Raw genomic sequence first — 21,469 nt, 5'->3', positions numbered from 1 at the left:
ATTTAAATTAATCTTCTATATATATAAAAGAAAGATGTGTTTTTGTTACACCACTTATAACTCAAGAACGGCTGAACCGATTTAGCTGAAAATTGGCAGGGAGGTAGTTTAAGGCCAGGAGAAGGATATAGGCTGAACCGATTTAGCTGAAAATTGGCAGGGAGGTAGTTTAAGGCCAGGAGAAGGACATAGGATACCTGTTTATCCCGTTCACGACAAAGTAGGTTTTGAAATTATCAAATTTTTGATATAAGAAAATATTTTATTGGAATTTTCGAATAGCAAAGAAAGAAATAAAGTACAAACACAAAAATTTATTTTTAATTTTATTGAAGTTCGGCTGACCATACAACGCTGTTTCGAGTATTGCCAAGTACTCTTCATCAGTGGTCTTTAGAAATAATCGAATTTTATTTAATTAGTTTAATATAATTTGTTTAGACTGCAAATGCCAGGCTTAGAACTCGTGCCTGTCAAATTAGAAGCGATGACTAATCGTGTTATCCACAAGAAGTCAAGGCTGCACAAACTTTCAATGCTCAAGTTCCAGGTTTTATTGTCACTTATTTTTATTTAATTAGTGACAACAACCAAAGCACTTGCCGTGCTTTAAATTAGAACGAGCTTAAAAACTACAGCTTTATTTTGGAAACACAAGTTCAACGAATTGAAAGTTTAACTTTTTGGGTTTGCTAATTCTTTATTTCTTTTCAAAGCTACTCTTTTTGTAGAGACATTTTGTAATGCATATTTTTTACTTACTATATGTAAAGCGACCATTCTGGTGCTTTTACAAAGAAGCTATGCTATGTTATTCTAAAAATTCCTCTAAAATTTAATAAAGCTTCTTTGTCCCTATACAAAGTAAGTCTAGCTTAACAGCAATACTAATACTTTATTAAAATATTTTATTAAAATTTAACAGATAGAAATATAACTTAGTTAATGTGTTTTTAAAAGTTGTATTAGATCAATATAAGTTTGTGTTGCAATAAATATCGTTTTTAATCAATAAAACTACCTGGTTGTTGCAAACTCAACAAAATAAATAATTAACAATTTTAATGTATGGTATGGTTGAAAATTTGAGTTTTTAGTTTTTTAATAATGCCGCGACCAAGACGATCGAATCTTTCCCGACAAAGCCGTAATGCAAGAAGAATACGAAATACTGCAAATTTAAGGACTGAAGGTCGAGCGAACAACAGAGGTCAACAAATAGATAATTTGCGATGTGTACTAAAATACACAAATAAATTATGAATGATTAATGTAGGTATTTTTTTTTTTTGTATTTTTTCCAATTAAAAAAAAACTGCTTATTTATTGCCTTTAAGGCGGAACAGAGTTCGCCGGGTCATCTACTAGTATGTATATATATATTACGTGTATATACATATATATGTGTATATATAGGTATGTTCAATAAATAATTAATGCATCTAAAGTACTTAATTACCTTTTGTATCTAATAATCCACCAATTTGCGTTAGATTACAATCTCTCTGAACAATATAGTCGAGCATAGTTGATTCCATAAGAAATGCATAATTACCTTCAATTACACGTTTAATCCCTTCTTCGTAAGTGCTAGTAAAAGAGGATGGTTTTTTATTATCCATATTGCGCCACATTTTTTGGTATGTTTCCATCATTGAATCGCGAAAAAATGTCATAGTAGAACCGCTTTCTAAGGTGCCGTATGAAATCTCTGTTTGACTGGCTAAATCTTCCGCATTTTCAATTGGTGTCGTCATTCGTTCAACAGTTAAAAATGCTGCTAGGTTTGCTGTGTATGATGAGATAATAATAAGAGTAAAAAACCACCATATTGAACTAACGATACGCGTTGAATAAGCCTTTGGATTTATATCTGATCCCTGTTGCATTAGTGTGCCAACAGTAAACCAAAAACTATTTCCTATTGTGAATTGACTATATAGCAAATCGGTGTTCAGGTTACAGTGTTTTGAATTGTGCCACTCGAAAGGTGAAAACTTAGAAACAACATAAATTGTTAGCGATACGATAACATAAGAGGCCAAAACATAGATCCATATATCAAAGGCCAATGGTTTCATAAAAGAAAATAAACGAGGTGGTGGAATTGATGTCACCTGTAAGTATATGTAAAAACTTGATGATGTTACTTAGTAAACTTTAGTAGTAGCAGTACATAAATTCTTTTGAAACGTTAGGTTGGGTTAGGACATCTATGGTATAGGTAAATGCTCGTAATAAAATACAAATTTTTAATCATATTCATAATAACTATTAGAAGTTCTAAATGTTTATTGCAAAAATTTTTTTCTGCTTAAAGCAAATATACACCAAAATTTTAATCAACTTAAGAATAGTAAGGAATATTTCTTAAAAAAAATATAAGAAGCAAAAAAAAGAAACAAAACCCATATTCACTAACTCTAGATTATCACAAATTTTTTTTTTCGAATAATATAAAACCTTCAGAATATTTTAAGTAAGTAAAAACATACGTTGCAAATGTAATACTGCATATGAGTTGCTTTCTAAATTAAATTCATATCGATTACGAAGCAAGCACTAAACTTGCGCACGCAGTCAGTGCTCAACTTAGCTTCAAAATATAGATTATAACAAGCAAAGCAAGTGTAAGCTTGCAATAGTAAATTCAAGTGAAAAAAATTGATATATTATAAATCTTTTATCTATATAAAAAATAATTAAATAAAATATTAATATAACTTCAACATAAAAATAAATGATCTTAAGTTACCTTAAATAAAATACTTATTCCCAAATTCATAAAAGGTTTTGTAAAATCTATGACACTTTCCCGTGCATAAGTGATAGTCATTGACCCAACAGCTAAATCCGCTTTCTGAAAATAATGTTCTTTTAAAACAGTTATTATTTTAATAAAAAATATACAATAAATATATATGTTATCACATACATATGGGTACTCTGTGTAAAAAGAATTCGGAGTTAATAATTTACGAGCATTATACCACAATGTTTATTTTTTTTGCAATTTGGTAGTATTATACTACATTACTATGCAAGTACCATAGGGGTATTCACTCTCTCTTGCAAACTCATTGCAAGGTGCACGAAATGCAAAGATTGTACGAGAATGCAAATAACAACAACAAAATACACGCACAAAATTTCGTGCAATTGCGTGCAATCTTCCAATACTAAAACCTATGTATATTTGATTGCAACAAAACAGAAATGGCAGAAATCAGCTGTTTTGACATTTGTTGCTTCTCATTTTTAAATTTGAATTTGGTAGCGAAAGGTAAGTTGGAATGTGAATTAGTGAACTCCGCGCTAGTGTTTATTAGTGATAGTATTAAGGAAAATTCGTTCCAATTTACTCTAAGCATCTGACGAAAACGGCCTTCATCAAATTCTTGAAGAATGGTAGATCTCCATTGAATAGATTTTGGTACGGGTTGGTGATTTCCGTGATGGTTTACTAAAGTAAACAAAAGGTCTTCATTTAATTGCTCCATCACTTCCCAGTAATTTGCGTCATCTAACAAATAGAAACTATACAGTAGTGAAAACTACATTAACAACATGTTAATACCTTCAATCAAAATATTAAAAGCACTATTTTCAATAAACAAATCTATACATGTTTGTATTTCACTTGTTCGCGGCATTGTTATACTTTTATTTTTCTTTGCTCAATGTGATGCGGCTGCAAAAACAACTGATTTATTTTGATGATGCAATTCTGCAACAGAGGTGTTCTCGCAGTCTTGCAGTTTTTGTATAGCATTCTTACATTTCGTGCTCCCTGCAATGAGTTTACAAGAGAGAGTGAATACCCCTCATATGTTTCCATAATTTGTTCTTTGTATTCATACTCTGAAGTATTTTGCTATGCCCCATTTTGAATAATGAGTTAAATAATAAGTGTACCTTCGTATTTCAAACAAAAAATCTCCTGTGATGTCAAAAACACAAGCATATGAAGCCTACATAGTATTTAAGGAAGATGGAGATGACATATTTAATTTATATCATTCTATCTGAACATCAAAGGCTAAGAATGACGAAGTTCTAGATATAATACAATTGTTGTCGAAAATCTTTGTAAGAGTTTTGAGAAGTGATTCAAGCGGTGGACATATCATTTAGGTCTATTTATAACATTAAGACTAATATATTTAATGAAATGCGTCGCCACACGATTGATGTTAAAGGAACATTTCATTAAAGAGAGAATAAAAAGCCGTGAACTTGAGCGTACCGACACTGTTTAATAGGTTGCACCCAAATTTCGTATAGTAACATAGTACAGTTCTACTTACCTAAAAAAAACAAATTGTGCAGAAGTTTATTATGCTCGTTTTTAAAATTATAAATTTCGAATAGTTTTTATAATGAATGAATGAAAATCATGAAAATCGATTCAAAATTCATAAAAATTAATGTTAAGCTATCTTTCTGTAAAATGGGTCTGTTCGACATTATGGGACGTCATCTCTGCCTGGGAGAGGGTGATTATAAGATCCTGTTCCTGACTGAAATCAGAAAGTTTTTAGCCAAAAACATTCTGACTTTTATTTGTAAGACAGAATTTCATCTTTTTGGTTGCAAATACACTCATACCTATACCGATTTTCGCTGTAAATTGAAAAACCCTTTAACGAAAACAATTTCAACCAAATCAGTTTTAATTTTTTAAAAATTAATGTATAAAGGGTTTTGTTTATTAAAACTGTTTAAATCCGATAAAATATTTTTGTCTTCATAAATTTTAATTTTACTTCAGATATATGTCCAACTTTGTCTGTTTTGTCCTTCTTTCTGTTCCTTTCTATAACAGCTACTGGCTAGATTTAGTACTCGTGATAATTTATTGATGCATTTTTTGTTGGGAACATTTTGAAGAAAAATATTGATTCACTTCTCGAAATAAACTTTCGTCATTGTTTTTGTTGTTACCTCCCTTGATATAGTAAACTGCAGCTCCGTATCAAGTAATGGTTGGGTTACTAACTGGATCAGCTCCTTGTTTGCAAGAAGTTTTCTGTCAGCAACGAGCAATTTAATTCAATCACTTTCTTTCAAATCTTCAAATTTGAAGCTTCCAATTCTTATTGGGTTTCCAAATAATACATTATTATTTGTTTTCAGCCCTTTGAAACACTTTGGTTTTTCTGATTAATGTACTAACAGTTGTTTTAACTTAGACGTCCGAAATCCAAATGTAGACTTTTCAGATTTTAAAATGAAAATTCTTTATCTGCGTTTTCATCCATCCTAAATTTTTCGATCTTCATTTTTAAATTATGCAAATTGTGGCTGTTTTAGAATTTTTGAAATCAACTTTGGCTTGCTTCGGTTTTTCCATCCTCGCTCAATTTTTTTTTTAATTTGAAAAAGAAGGTTTCATCATCTTTGATTAACTTGTAACCGATAATGAAGCTGGGTCTAAAAGTATAACCCAAAAATAAAGCAGCAGTCGATTATATAGGTCGCAGAAGGTGCTAATATATCCGCTAAAGTCAATCAATAGAAGTCAGCATTAAAAGCACATGAGGAAAGATTGTAGGTGTTATTTCTGCAAAGATTGAACAGACGCACAACAATGATGCGCCAGTTCACACTACTTAAAAAACGTGTAACTTTCTTGTTGTCTCAGGGGTTAAATATATTCGTTACGCACCATATTCTCTGGACCTGGAGGAGGCGTCTTCGACAATAATGAGGAGACAACTAATACAGTGAATTTGGAAGAGACTCCAATTTTCAGATCTGAATACAAATAAATGTATGAATATGAATAATATGATATGAATACAAATAAGGGTAAAAAATCAAAATTGATGAATAAAAGAGTTAGGAAATTAAAATTGGGTTTTTCAATTTTTTTTTAGCCAACTAAGTAAAATTTTGTTAGCCCTCTGATATATTATTTGGCATAACAGTTTTCAAAACTTTTTTATGAGTTTTTATTCGTCTTCAATTTATAACAAATAGAAACATTTTTTTTTCTTAAACATATGATAGTTTTGTATTATTGTAAACGAAGTTTTAACTTCACAAATTTTTTTTTTAGTAAATTCAAATGTCATACTGATGTCAGATTAAAAGCGTTAAGAACCCTTTGTATGTGAATCTTATATATTCGCTTTCGCTTACATATTTCATTAATTGCCAAACTATGCCATTCCATTCCCCAGTATTTGGATCTTTTGCTCCATATTTGCGATCAGGTACTAAGTCTAAGATATAATCAAACCCAACATGACGCGATATTTGTTTTAAAATATCCACACAAAATCCATAAAATCTCTCATTTCCTGTAAAATTTTTACCATAGTGCATCATAACATAGGGAGTTTCCTAAAGAAAAAAACATTAAAAGTCATAGCATAATATATTTGCTTAAATATATATTGTTAATTGTACATAAAATTTTAATGAACTTAATAAAGAGATTACGAAAAGTAGTGAACCACAACAACATAAATTCTTTTAATATATTATTTTTATTACTTTAATTTTTGGCTGATAACACAGCTGTTTCGAGTATTGCTAAATACTCATCATCAGTGGTCTTTGAAATAATTCTTGTATTTAATTATACGTAATTATTCGTGCCAGGAATCGAACTCGTGTCCTGCCAAATTTGAAGCTCAGAGTCAACGCTCTTTAACCAACGGACCCAAAGCCGTACTTGACTTTTATGTTCGCACATTTTTCTGGAGTTTTTTTAATTGACTGTGAAAGTTTTATTAACAAATTCACTTTTTGTGTTTATGTTAGAAAGAAATCATAAACCAGCTGTAGAATATTTGAATTAATTAATTATATTTTTATTTTTCATTGTTCAATTTCAATACTTTTCTTTTGTAGAGGCATAATTTATTGCATGCGTTTATTTTTTTCTTATGCATAGAACCTAATCTGGGAACGTATTACGGAGAAAAGTTCCAAGTTCGAACATACAAGTCAAGTACGACTATGGATCAGATTATATACTATTATTCTATATGTATTTAGATGTGCATTATAAACAGTAAAACTAATTAATTAGTTTATCAAACTAAGTAACTAATTTTCAAATTAATACATTCAAGCCCTTTTTTTATTTTTTTTATTATATTTAAACAAAGTGTAGAGTTTAAATTAACAACAATTTGTCACATTGACTAATAAGAGATTTTTTAATTAATATTACAAGTAATGTTACTTATCTAAGCTGAGCACATAGATCTGAGCTAGTCAGGAAGGTTATTAGGTCATATTCATGCCCTATGACAAGAACTCTATTTCCAAAAGAACTTTAATTTTATTCTTCTGAAGAACTGTTTTGATCTTTCAAATACCGTCAAATGTCCAACATAATCAACAGTGTCCGGATACATATATTGGTTTAATTGTCGATATAATACTATAGCGAGTTATATATGACTGTCAGGAATCGAACCCTATAAAATTTGAATCATAGTCTCGCGTATTACCAAAACATACAAAGTCAAAGTGCACTTATTTTGTTTAATTTAATTTATTTAAACGAAAACTTCATTCGTTAACAACAATTGCACTTCTTCGATATAGCAAATTTACTTTATTATCATAAAACATGTTTTTAAACTTTGTAAATTTTTTTACTAATTTGATATTCAATTGACTTCAATGCTTTGTAACAGCACTAAAAACGTATTAAGTTATTTTCTAAAAATATATAAATAAAATAAAAATTTTCTTAAAAGATGAATAAGCGTACAATAACATTTTATACATTTTGAGATTGATTTGTTTTCCTTAAATCGTCTTTTAATTTCCTTTTGAAAGGTTATATATTAGATTAGATTATGGTGTGATACACCATGGTCTTAAGTATTGGTTGAAAGTTATTGATTATATTTTTGATACTACTGATAATTTTACATTGTTTACTGTTATCTGTTAGTGAAGATTTTTAATAATAGCGTTTTCGATTGGTAAATCTGGATTTAATTTAGATTAATAAATAAATAAACTAATTGAATTAAAATGCTCAAACTAATTTTTTAAGTTTAAGTTTAATGGTATTAAGTTGATATATATATCTTCATCTGAAGTTTCGTCGTCAGCTGACAAGCATTTGCAGTCAATTTGTCATTATTTTGATTTTATTTATTTTTTCAAAACGACAGCTAAATATATAAACCAACAAATTAGGCACATGTGGATACAAATCACATTTTTTGTCTATCTACTTATACTGCTGTTAATTTCAGTGTAATCTTGTCACTCTGGCAAAAAATCTAGAGTGTTGTAAAATAATCTCGAGTGTTATACATTAATCGCGAATGTTTCTATTAAAGTAAAATTAGTGGCTACTGTCGTATTGACGTTAAATCAAATTTATTTTAATGAATTTTAAAAAAAAAATATATATGGTATATTAACTCGAAAATTGAATAATAAATACAGAAAAAGGATATACACAGATTTTGAAAAAAACTTATCTGATTAGATCTAATAAGACATAAAATCTGGCCATTATTCTAAAATAATACGAAAATGCCCTTTTCTTAGAAAATGTCTTGATTCATTTTAAAGTCTATGCAAGACTTGTAATTCGCGCATAAAAGAAAGCATCATGTCAGTGGAAACGAATCATTATCTATGCTTGCAATGTATGATTGGCTAGATGACTTGACTCAATTCCAATTTTGTGGACTCTTTCATGGAAAATAAAAAAAAAGATGTTTTAGAGAACATAACAAAAACAACAAATGAAGTTGTTAAAAGGCAAATCGATATTACAATATAATATTTGAAATTGTGCCGTTTTAGGATTAAAAGAATGTGGTCAACTTAAGCCATTTCAAACCATTTCATTATTGTACATTTATATTATCATAGTCAAATGGTTTACTATAGATGGTGGAGAATATAAGGTAACAGCTATATCTAATTCTATATATATACAAATCTGTATTAAAAACTACTAAAACCCAAATTCGATTGTTCAGTTTATTATGCAGCTTTACTATATAATGATTTAATTTTGACCAAATTGGAAAAAATGGGAGAGTAATTTGAGATAAAACAGATATACGAATAAAGTAAAGGAAATTAGATCATTAAACTGATCAAGAAATATATACATAATGGGGTTTACAATGGTTCCTGCAATCAGTTACAAAAACCTTAACATGCCTGAATACCCATTTTACACTTTTATAAAGGATGTAAAAATTGATCATAGAACCAATACATTTTAAACAAAGCACTACTTGGTTCTATTTCTGTACAGGAAGAATGATTGAGCATACTTCTTCATATATTTTGCCAAAATATTGTTCTTATAATTTACGCAAATTAATGTCGAAAAACTTACCAAAATAGTGATAACAACTAATGTTACATTCATAGAACCTGCTTCGAAGAAAAGCGATGGATTTGTTATGTTTAGGAGTTTTTGTGGTGACCACTCCCCCACTTTAACGAAGGAATGCTGTTTAAGTTTTATTAGATCTAATTTAAACTGAATTCGATGGCCCTCCTCAAACTGAATTGGTCCTGATAAACCTCGCCATTCAACCTTAACAAAAAAAAAAAACAAAAAAAAACCCAAATTAAAATTTTTTTATTTGTTAATATAATGTATTAATAAATATTAATATTATATATGTATGTATAAATCAAAAAAACGATTTTGGAGTCCATTTATCAAGCAGTTACTACATTAATAAAAAAAAGAAACTTAACTGTTAACATCACCATTAGGAATAATGCGTAAATTAGAATTAGCACTAACTCAAATCAATATCAATATTAAAATCTTTATGCTTTTTACTGCAATAGGAAGACATATACATATTTACAAATTTGTTTTTACTAAATGAGAATCATAAAGGGCCCATTAGACAGCAACGTTCGTTGTCAACGCGCGCTTGCCATTACACAAACAATTTTTTAACAATTTTTAAAACACGCCCAAGATAAAACAACAAATATACTAAAAAATCGCTCTCACAAGAGAATTTTTTTCTCCTACTTTTCTCCTACTTTGTGAAATGCGAAATTTGTTTGTGTAATAGTAACATTTGAAATTTTAAGAAATGTGTTGACGAAAATCAAAACATTTTGATATTTCTTCAAACATGCTCGTGTTTTTGCATATACAGTCGGATTTGGTCGGCATGCAAAATTTTATTTATTTTGAGAAATGGAAGCGTAAACATCGTTTAAATGCACGCATGATTTGTCGTTAGGATGCGATGCTTTGCAAATATGAATGAATTTAATTTTAAATATTTGTATTTTCTACCTAGGTAAAATTTTTTAATTTCCAAAACATTTTATTAAGAAGAATTAAAATATTAATAACCTTGGGCTAAAAAAAAATAACCAAACATTAAATTACAATAAAAATTTTGTTTTAAATATTAATTGCATTGTGCACCTACGGAAAATTTGTTATTAAAAAATACCAAAAAAAAAAATTAAATTATATAAAATATAATATATATAAAAATAAATATATAAATTGAAATCATAAAAATAAATATAAAAATATATAAATTAAAATTATAAATTAAATGTAAAACATCATTTTTCGTAAGGAAATTACGCATAGCAGCCGCTGTTGACACTTCAGCGATTGCTTTAATACTGATGAGTGAACAAATTTTGCATTGTTTGCTGGAGGCGTGTTTAAAAAATTGTTGGTAAATTTAATGTGTAATGGAGAGAGAAGACTTCGTGTGTTTGTCAACGCGCGTTGATGTCTAAAGGCCACTTAAGTCCAATTTAGCAAGTATTTTGCAACCAGAGCTGTGCAATAAAGATTAATTTTGTAATTAGATTACCCAAAATTACCATAATTAATAATTATAATTATATAATTAAGCACTAAAATGCACTAAAAGTGCAATCTCGATTGATAAACTTACTCTAGATTTATAAACGGCATAGGTGTATTACTACGTTTAAAATAAAAAGATCGATATCACCAATCTATAAATAATATAAAATTTTGAATATCACGATCATAGACTGCAGATTAATAATTGGAAAACCTCAGAGTAGTGAATTACTAAACCTCAGAATTAGTCTATAAGTTGGATCTACAGTTTTTAATAGAACTGCAATCTACGCCTGTGTCTGACCTGTGGGTCCACATACTTTAACAAATTATGGATGCAAGTTGTTAGAAATTATCACATCATTATTTTAATTTATTTATTTAAAATTGTATCTGTATTTTTAGGAAGTAATAGTACAATTTGTATTATGCAGTTTTCGTGATTTAATCAAAATTATGAATGTTTGCTCTGTCGTCACATTAAGCTAGTATAAGTTTTTCGATTTAATCTGAAAATCATTAGACCTTGACACACCTATTTCGCTTTTGTATTGCGATGCCGATATAATTTTGCTTTGTATTTTTGACAGTATTCAGCTACAACTTCTGTAACTTTTCCAAGACCGTTGTGGATATGTTCCATTTAAAGATATCATAGAACACCGGTAATTTAACTAAGTAATGCATTTTGAACTTTCTGTATGTTGTTGGTATTAGAGCACCATACCGAGCTTCATAGTTTAATGCGATAGAACAAGATGTATGGATTAAGTAGAGAAATGTTGCGGGTAAGATTCTTTAAGGAGTTTTAGTCTTTATATAAATTTCTCTTAGATTAAAAGAAATGCGTTTCAACTACAATTTTCTAGTTGCTATATATTGGAAGAAAAGTTTATGTGCACTTTGTTTTCTATTATGTATTAGGCCCTCATAAACCACGTCTAAGAATACAGTAGAGACATACTTTTTTGTCTTGAAACGCAATGAAAATTTCTTTAGCAAATTTAAATCTAATCTTTGGCAATCCCAATAGTTGTATAATCTATTCTTACAAAAAATTGGAGATAAGTTATAATATGTCTTCGGGTTATTATAGGTATAATATTCGACAGCAACATTTTTCTAAAAATTTTATTTAATTGAGGCCCAAGACTTAGAGATCTACATGATGACGGCAGAATTAAGTCCTTTCTTGACTTTGCAATCATCAAGTATGCTGAAAAAGTTCAATTGGATATTCAACGATTATATCCAATTTTAAGTAGGAAATCTATTGCTTTGGTATTAGATTAAAAGCCGATTTTAAGGTATTCTGTTAAAATGCAACCTTTATCTTTGTCACTAATAGCCCAAGATTGGTCATGTTTTCTAAGCGGTGGATGATTTTAGATTGATGGTATACGTGTTTTTACTGTCTTTCATAAGGAAAAATTATTTTCTTTCATTGGCCAATGCCCTCGATATTAATTGTTCAACGCCCTTGAATAATTATCACTGCATAGTGTCCTTTTTAGGTCTTTTGATGCTTTACTTAGTCTTTATTTTCCGCTCTAAGATCAAAATTTTTGCCATTTTCCTCTGGTTGGCAATAAGGCTACCAATGTTAGACTAACATATTTTTTGTTAAAGGGCTACTAAGTTTCATCAGATATTTTAGTTAATAAAAGAGTTATCAGAATATAATTCGTAAGAAGGTTTAGCAATTATATCTTTACATTTGAAACCTTCGATGACCTTTAAGTCGATTAAATGTGAAGGTTTTCGATTATCTGACACCCAGTAGGTATCCCAAAAGAAACATATCACGAACATTACTAAGTTCTGCATATAATTCAAAGCTTAAGGTGATACCAACCTTGAAGCCCCAAAAGTGTATTTCGCATTATAATCACCGGTAACAATAAATTTATGATCGAGGTCATTAAAAAATTGTTAAGTATTAACTGCAAATCAAGCTGAATATAAGATTTCTAAGAATATAATCTATGTTCTCAAATAGAAGTAGCTTATAGATATTTTTAAGTGTTTTGGAAGTTCGTTATGGTGGATTGTGTTTTTAATGACTATGAACTTAGCTATTAGACTTTGATTTTTGATTGTGCTTTGCATCAAATTGGTTATCATGTTTTGCATGACGTTTATAAAATGTTTGATCTTTTGGATAAAAAATATGAATTAGAGGTCTTAGTAGGGGCTGGAATTTGCATATATTATATGCTGCGCTTATGGTTTTATTGGTTGCAGTCATGTCCTGGATTTTTTGGTATCATTTAAAAATAAAATATACAAAAGCTTGTTTATTGACCTGAAAAACTATATGAGACGTAAATACCGCGTTATTAATTTGAAAAACTATATAAGACGTGAACACCATCTAATTGACTTGAAAGGTCTAAACTAAATACCACCTTAAAGACTCGTGAGATTTTAACGAATCTAAACATGAGTGATTTGCCTTATTTCATTGTGCTAATTTCTCCCTTTCACAGATGAGGACTAGTGCCTCTAAGATCTTCTTCATGTAACTCGTTCAGCGGTTTTTAAGATACATACAAATATTTTATTGCAAGATCATTATTACCTGAAGACCTATATCTTACAATAATCGGCAAATATACTAGCGGTATTCACTCTGTCTTCCAAAGTCATTCTAAGGAACACGAATTGCAAGAATACTATACTAAAATTGCAAGAGTGCGAGAACACCTCTATTGCAGAATTGCAACATCAAAATTGAACAGCTGTTTTTGCAGCATACCACATCTACATAAGAAGCAACAATTGTCAAAACAGCAGTTTATTTCCCTTTTTTGTTTTGCTACAGGCATATATAGTATACGTGGATGGTTTAGGTATAGGAAGATTGCAAGCAATTGCAAGAAAATATGTGCGTGTATTTTTTGATGTTCATTGCAATCTCGTGCAATCTGTGCGTTTCGTGCATCTCGCAATAAGTTTATAAGCCAGAGTGAATATCTCTATTGCAGTAAGATCGATGAGTAATCTTCAAAAAATCTGGTATAAAATATTTTGCAATTCTTCTTCATAAATGTTGACAGTTTGTATTATAAAATAGACTATATTACTGCAGCTCGATATAATGATTTAATACCCGATAAAATTTGTTTGTTCTTAGAAATGTTTCAGCTTTATAAATAAATATATGTGTATGTATTATATTTATCGAAATCTAAGGAATTAGCTTGGTTAAACGGACATATGTATGTATGTATATTTTATATCGTAATTATTCCTCATGGTGCATAGGAGCAAAATATTTATGGTAAGGAGATAGTATTCTAATAGATGTGATAGGTAAGAAAGTTGCTTATGGAGCCTTGTAAGCACAATTTAAATTTACGACTGGTATAGATTAGAGAATTTTAAATATGAAAGAACTGTCATGCGCAGAGGAAAGTTATGCTTAAATAAAGTGTAAATTTATTTTCATAAAGTGGGATCATTTATTTTTAATTTAACATAAAGAATACTAGGACTTATTTATAAATATCTTACTTATGTTCATATTTACCGAGTTGATATAATTTATAAGACTTAGACCTCCGTTCCAAGGTTTCCCTTCTTCACAGGAGACATTATGTATGAGAACTTTTTGCGATTGCTTCAAAGTTTGCAGTGCGATTGCGAAAACGTAGACGGAGTCGTAAATCATTGCCGGTTCAGACTGTTGAGTAAAATTTGTAATTTATTAATAAAATGAGGACAATATGTTACAACAACAATGCAGATACAATTTACAACCCTTATTTTGGGCATAGTGTGAACAAGTCAAGCGTTACTGTTTAAAGGTAGAAAAATGCAAAATAAAATTTGTTAATCCTCCTGGATGAATTAGTATTCAACACAAAGATTTGTTAAATCGTTTTGCAACTCGTGTTTACTCAGCGGGAATTTGTGCAAAGGGAAACAATTATGAGAACAGATATTGCATATGACTACAGTGACTTCTAATTAAAAGGCACTTGTTTGAGACCTTATGACTTAAACCATAATCAGGCATAGCTTACCAAGAATCATGTTTGAATAAATGTAGGTACAGTACTATGATAAATATGACATTGTCTGGGTTTCCCATTTCTGATTCCACAAAAATATATACGCGTATATCAGTAAATATTAGCAAACTCTCTAGTAAGTTAAAATGGATTAGATCCGTAAAAAGAATCGTTGAAAGTTCTAAGCACCTACGTAAGCACATAGTTTATGGTATCCCTTACAGTATCTCACAACTGCATGTTCGAAAAAAGAATCATCGAAAAAATATTAAGACTTGGGTAGAAAAATAGGCCTGCAATAAGAATTTAAAAAAACTATTCTATAACTGACAATGTTTTTTCTATTAACTACGATTCTTAAAGATTTTTTATAACGGATACTAAAAATTTATATTTAGAGACTTAAGAAGGTATATGATTTTCACAACTTAGCAATATTAATATCTCGAAGAAAATAATAAAAATTCTGTAGACTCTCTATGACTGGAATAGCTATTAAATAGTTAAGTCGAATTTAAGTGTGGAATATAGTTTCCTTTTTAGCCTACATATATTTGATATACATATCTACGGAATATGATCAATATCCTCCCGCTGAGTGCAACCAGGTTACGAGCTAAGAAAGTTTTTGTATTTGATGCTTTGCTTTTGTACCGCCAAATCTGGATTTTACAGATAAGTATTTCAAACAGGTGGAAAGAAGCAAAAGTTGATAAGTGAATCCTAAGCGGTGCGGTGATACAAGTAGATAAAAATTTCAACATATCACCGTAAGATTCACATAAAACATTCGTTAAATATTTTAAAAAAGTAAAAAAAATTAAAAAAAAATGGCAGTAAGTAAGGTACAAATAATAGAGCAAGAAATCAATTTGAACGGCAAGCATATCAAAGCGTTACTAGATTCTCCTACAAGTTAAGCTAAATTATTCAAAAAAACAAGCCTGACACTCTGTAGATTATAAGAGAAGATATCATCCATTAATGCTTGCGGTCGAATTTTACAAGATATAAGATAATACTACTGAGGTAAAATTAAACGATTTCTACATAAATGTTATATCATTACAAATTGCTATTAGCCTTAGCTTTGAAAAAAACTTTAATAGATGAAATCATAACAACCTATTAACCTAGGAATATAATCGAACTAAAGATGAAGGGATGAATGTATTGCATATATTCCTGTATATAATGAATAACGATTAATGCATAGAAAACTATGAAGAAAACCGGACAAACCAACACCTCACAACCCAGCCAACATAAACGATCGCCAAACGATAATAATCGCCACAGAATGATAACTTATTACTCGCATAGATTATTATTTGGCAATTTTTTGAAACTTAATTTATTCTCTAATGTTTTTCTTACTGAAAATCGTTTTTTCTCAATAACGTTTTATTTATTATTTATTTGTTACATACAAAAAGTAAGTATCAACTCAAATTTATATTAAAAGTATTAAAAGCTCCCAGCAACAATCTTCTAAAATAATTCTTCGCGGTGATTTCGCGAATAATTTGCATTACTCGCGAATGATGGTTTCTTGCGACTCACGGCTGAGGCTGCAAATACTACAGCTGAAACACTATACCGCAAGCTTATCTACGTGTGTTTACATTAACCACGCGATGATATTTTTACTCTTCCCTGATGTTAAATGCTGGCTGGGAATTAAAAATATTGATTGATTTTTTATCATATACAACTATTTTCGTAGCTATGTCCGTAGCACTATTACACCAATAATAGAATTTTAGAAGTGATAAATTCTATAAAGTCATCAAATGCTCGATGTTATGAAATCTTGAAGTAAGTATTCAAATCGTAAACCAAATACTCTATAATTTATACGTATATACCTACAACATGAATCGGAGTATAATTTTTAACAACTTGCTGAGATATATATGAGATAAATATATGTATCTCAGTATATATATGTATATATGAGATACAACTTGTTGTAAGATATCAATACTAGAATAAGAAGTGATAAAACCCTACTACTACTACAAACACTATCTATTACTTTTGGATGATGTTAGGAATGTATTTGATCATAATAATATATAATACTATTTATTTCTTTTAAAAGGTATTTATCATTAACATTTAATGATGTCAATGATATAATACATAAAAATATATCTTTATTAAATTTAACTCTCATTGCGGGGATATATACTTTAATATACAATATAATAAATAATTACGTGAGTTAATTTGCAACGCCATATTGTAAAAGATAATTTAAAAGTTAAAGTGATTTCTTCAGAAAAATTAAAAAAAAATTGAGATCAGATGGTAACTATTTCATCTAGAATCTAACATATATACATATATTATATTGCAAAATTCAACAATAAAGTAAATCTAAATGTAATGAATCATATTTAAATGAAGATCTTAAGATATACTTGCTACATTTAATAATTTAATCTATTATATTACAAATTTTGCATTATATAAAATACCTTAATAGTTCGCAACTTCTGATAATTATCTTTGTCCTTTGGTTTTAGATTGTTGTCATACATTTCCATTTCCTTTAATATTTCTTTGACACCTACATCATCCACATCAACCAATCTAAATGCTGTTATATTAACAAAATTATGTTTAAAATCTTCCAAATCAAAGGTCTCAATGTCAAAGCTAGTAAACAGATAATGGTACTTGTATTCAATCATCTGCATTTGTAAAATCTATAAAAAAGAGAAAAAACTATTGTAAATGCATTATTTAGATCCAAAAAAAAAGTTTGGCAAAAATATTAGCTTTTATTAGTAACATTGAAACTGATTAGATATACATACTAGCCAGGTTTATAATATCATCTATCTCAAATGACATGAATGTCATGAAAACTTAGAATCACAGGAGATCTAAATAAACATTGTATTATAAAGTTCATAAAGATATAAAGATGAAATATAAAATAATACAGGTTCAGTTAGTCTGGATTTATGAATATTAAGAGCTACTGTCGACAGGACAAGGCTTTAATTTTAAATTTTTCTTTCAGAAAACTTTTCTTTCGATGAGTCCTAGTGTTGCTTAATCATTACGTTTTTGTGTTAATACTTCTGTATCATGCAAAAGCATAGATTAAATATGGAACTAATATCCTCAATGATAAAAACTCAAGTCAACAGTAGCGGCAAAAGTAGAGTCTATTGGCAATAGATCGTCTGATCATCATCATTGTTGTTAGTAACGTCGACGATAGGATAGATAAAATCTTTAACAACTTCGGAAGCTATTGTCTACTTTAACCGAGCTATAGGTAATAGAGGTTTTTCGAACAGTAGTAAACTACAACAACAAAAATTCATTTTATATTATTTTAATTAATTGAATTTTTCGCTGATCATACAGCTGTTTCGATTATTGCCAAATACCCATCATCAGTGTACTTGAAATTATTTCTTGTATTTAATTATTCGTAAATAATTTTTTGAGACTGCAAGTACCAAGGATTGAACCAAGGATCGTGCCCTGTCAAATTTGAAGCACAGAATCAGCGTTCATTAGCCAACTGACCCAAATCCGTACTGGATTTTTATATTTGCACTTTTTTCTGGAGTTTTGTTAATTTGTTGTGAAATTTTTTATATAATATATATTATAACGATAAATCAGCTGTAGAATATTTGAACTAATTAATTATATTTTTATTTTTTATTGTTAAATTTCAATACTATTCTGTTCGGCTCAATGTTATTTTACAAAAGCGTATTAGCTTTGCAGTGATACCGAGCTTTCTTATCAGACTATTATTTTTCCCTATCATACTGTTATATTTTGTCTCGTATAAAATAAAATTTTTTGAAATTTTTTTTTAAAATGACTAGCTTACCTTCTTAAGTAGTATTGCTATATTAGATCCGTTAATATCAATAATTAGATTATGTACTTCTTTATTTTTAAATTCATTTAAAACATAAGCGTAGGTTTTTAAGTTAACCTCTCTGACTTGAACTTCTAAATTATGAATCCGCATTACCTCGGAGAGCTGAATAACTCCTATAAAACAAATAAATATATAACTTTATATACAAAATGAACAAACGAATCATAACTTTTTAAAAATATTATTCTACTTTTAACTTTCATAAATCCTTTTTGTCAAGATTTGGATTTATACAAATTCGAACAAATGTTCGAATTATATAAACTGCAAAATAAACAATAAATAAATATATAAACAAAATGAATAAACGAATCATAACTTTTTAAAGATATTATTCTACTTTTAACTTTCATAAATCCTTTTTGTCAAGATTTGGATTTATACAAATTCGAACAAATGAATTATATAAACTGCCTAATTGCAACAAGTTTTTTCTTTCGAAATATTAAAGGAATATTAGTTAATTTGTATAAAGCAAAGTCAAGATATATATATGTGTCCAACTAAATCGATTCTAATTGTGAATTAATTACCATACAAATTAATGCATTGTTAGGACAGTTCTTTAAAGTTCTTTCAACTTTTACAATTCTTCATGCTTTAATTGTTGGTATATTATTGCTGTATATTTTGATCCATTTTTAAGCGTGCCTTCAGGACTAAAGCTATTGTCCTCACGGCATATCTGCATACTCTGCAGAGTCACATTAGCGAATTGTTCTCATATTTATATTTTCTATTCTAAGATAATATTAAAATAAAAGTGCTTATAAATTGAAGATATGAGTTTGCAGTATCATTGAAGCAATATCGTACAGACACTTCAATTAAAGAATTGGAAGTAACATTTTAAAGTACTACGTCTCTATAAAAAATTTAGTAAAAATAATGTTCAGTTTTAAAGTTTTTACTTTTCTAAATGTAATGAAAGATATATGCACCTATTAGTTAAGACATACTAACCATAATCGCTTTCAAAAAGCAGGCCCACTTTAGTCCAGTTGAGATATTGTATGACTTCCAATATTGCTTTGTTTAAAAAAAGTTGTGTTGGATGCAAGCTAATTGAGCTTATGGAATGGAGTATATTACCACTGATTTTTGTTTCTAAATGTGGTATATCGAGTGCATCACAAATAGAGTGTACATGTTGACTAAGTGAAGAATCTGATGGTCCAAATATTGCTCGTACTTCAGATCCAATCTGAACGCACACTAAAAAATATTTTAAAAAAATATATGTAATATTTTTTAAAATATATAATCATTTCTATATTTAAATAATGTTAATGTGATGTGATACCATGTGTAGTATATTAAAACACGTATTTTTGGCAATTATTTAAATATAATTTCCTAAAGAGACATTTTGGCAGTCAAATAATTACAAACATATATGCAATTCACAAATCCAGTAAAAGCATTTTCAGTTTTCCTTTCAGCTGTCTAGTTTCAATAAAAAAAAGGTGTCTGCGGTACCAATTTTTCAAAATAAAAAACTTCTAAACCACAGCACTCTCATGATATCGAATATCTTTCAAAAGAGTCTGGTTTTAGTATTGCACTGAAACAGTTAATTATTAATCGGTTCACAAACACTACCAGAGTTTATAAATGACTAATAAAATAATAATAACTGTTTGTAGAGTCGATATACCCTGAAAAATGATCTGTTAGGTGCTGTTCATGGGCTGAATGAACTGAACTTGTTTAAAAATAAGACTAATCAAAATGTCAGAGTCAACTGAACTTGAAACATAGTCGAGAACAACCAAGTATTTTTATATGGGTTAACATGCTTTGGGTGGTTTTTGTTCTATATGTTCTATATTATGGTATTTGAGAAAATAATGAGTTATTAAAGTAAATGTTAAATGAATCTATGCCTATGAGCCCGAAACTGAATAGCAATCTACTGTTTGGGTCTTTTAAAGTGAACAGAACTCGTTAAAAGTTACATGCGGACGGAGCAAATCCATGTTTTTTCAGAAAAATCGGTCGTAAATGTCGTAACTTTACGATTTAAACAACATAGAACAGTCAATTTGGAGTGGTACACAACCATTTCTTTGGCAAAAGTCTTTGGAGAATTTAGGAAAACGAACCGTCGAAACACATCAGGTCAAACAGAAGTGTTTTTGAGCACTCAAAACGTTGAATTAACGCGCCATGCACCTTACAGACCCGACATGATACCCAACGACTTCTTCTTACTCCGAAAAATTAAGAAAAAAATGCATGGCGAGCGTGTTAGTACGCCTGAACAGTCCGTTTAGAAGATGCTAACTTCAGATTGGCAAAACTATTTCAGAAATTCATCAATCGATTGCAAAAATCTATTGGTTGTCATGGAAAATATTTCGAAAAACAATAAAATCATTTTCACTGTGTTGTCGACTGTGTTGTCATTTCTAGGAGGAAGACTTAAAAGACAGCACTCGTATATATAATTGTGAATATCCAATAAACCAATGAACAAGTCAGTATATTATGATTTATGTGAATTGCAAAATATCTTCTTAAAGATTTAGAGATTTCAATTTTAATCAATACTGTATCTCTTGAAAGAGCAGTCCCTGTATGTCCAGTTTACTGAGTGCATAGTTCACTGTGATATTAGAGTAACCTTTAATAAAAATATAATAGATAAGCGTTCTTTGTTTCAAAAAGAGTCGAGTAAATTGTCGGGCTGTATAAAATAACATCTATTTTAATGAATTT

The 21,469-nt window shown here is 29.2% G+C and overlaps 1 protein-coding gene across 1 annotated transcript; it reads right to left on the bottom strand.

The window, feature by feature from the left end:
- Positions 1–1,555: 1,555 nt before the first annotated feature.
- LOC119687447 (glutamate receptor ionotropic, kainate 2) lies at positions 1,556–19,769 on the bottom strand (the record flags this gene model as incomplete). The annotated part of the gene is given in 8 exon segments (XM_038101766.1): positions 1,556–2,117; positions 2,756–2,860; positions 6,145–6,348; positions 9,341–9,544; positions 14,343–14,495; positions 17,310–17,540; positions 18,695–18,861; positions 19,712–19,769. Coding segments are annotated over 7 exon segments (1,603 nt in total), but the record flags the coding sequence as incomplete, so codon positions are not given.
- Between the last annotated feature and the right edge of the window lie 1,700 nt (positions 19,770–21,469).

The sequence above is a fragment of the Teleopsis dalmanni genome, chromosome X (genome assembly GCF_002237135.1).
Source record: "Teleopsis dalmanni isolate 2A chromosome X, ASM223713v2, whole genome shotgun sequence".
Taxonomy (NCBI): Eukaryota; Metazoa; Arthropoda; class Insecta; order Diptera; family Diopsidae; genus Teleopsis; species Teleopsis dalmanni.
Note: the sequence above shows the minus strand (reverse complement) of the source record. Positions and strands in the feature narration are given on the sequence as shown.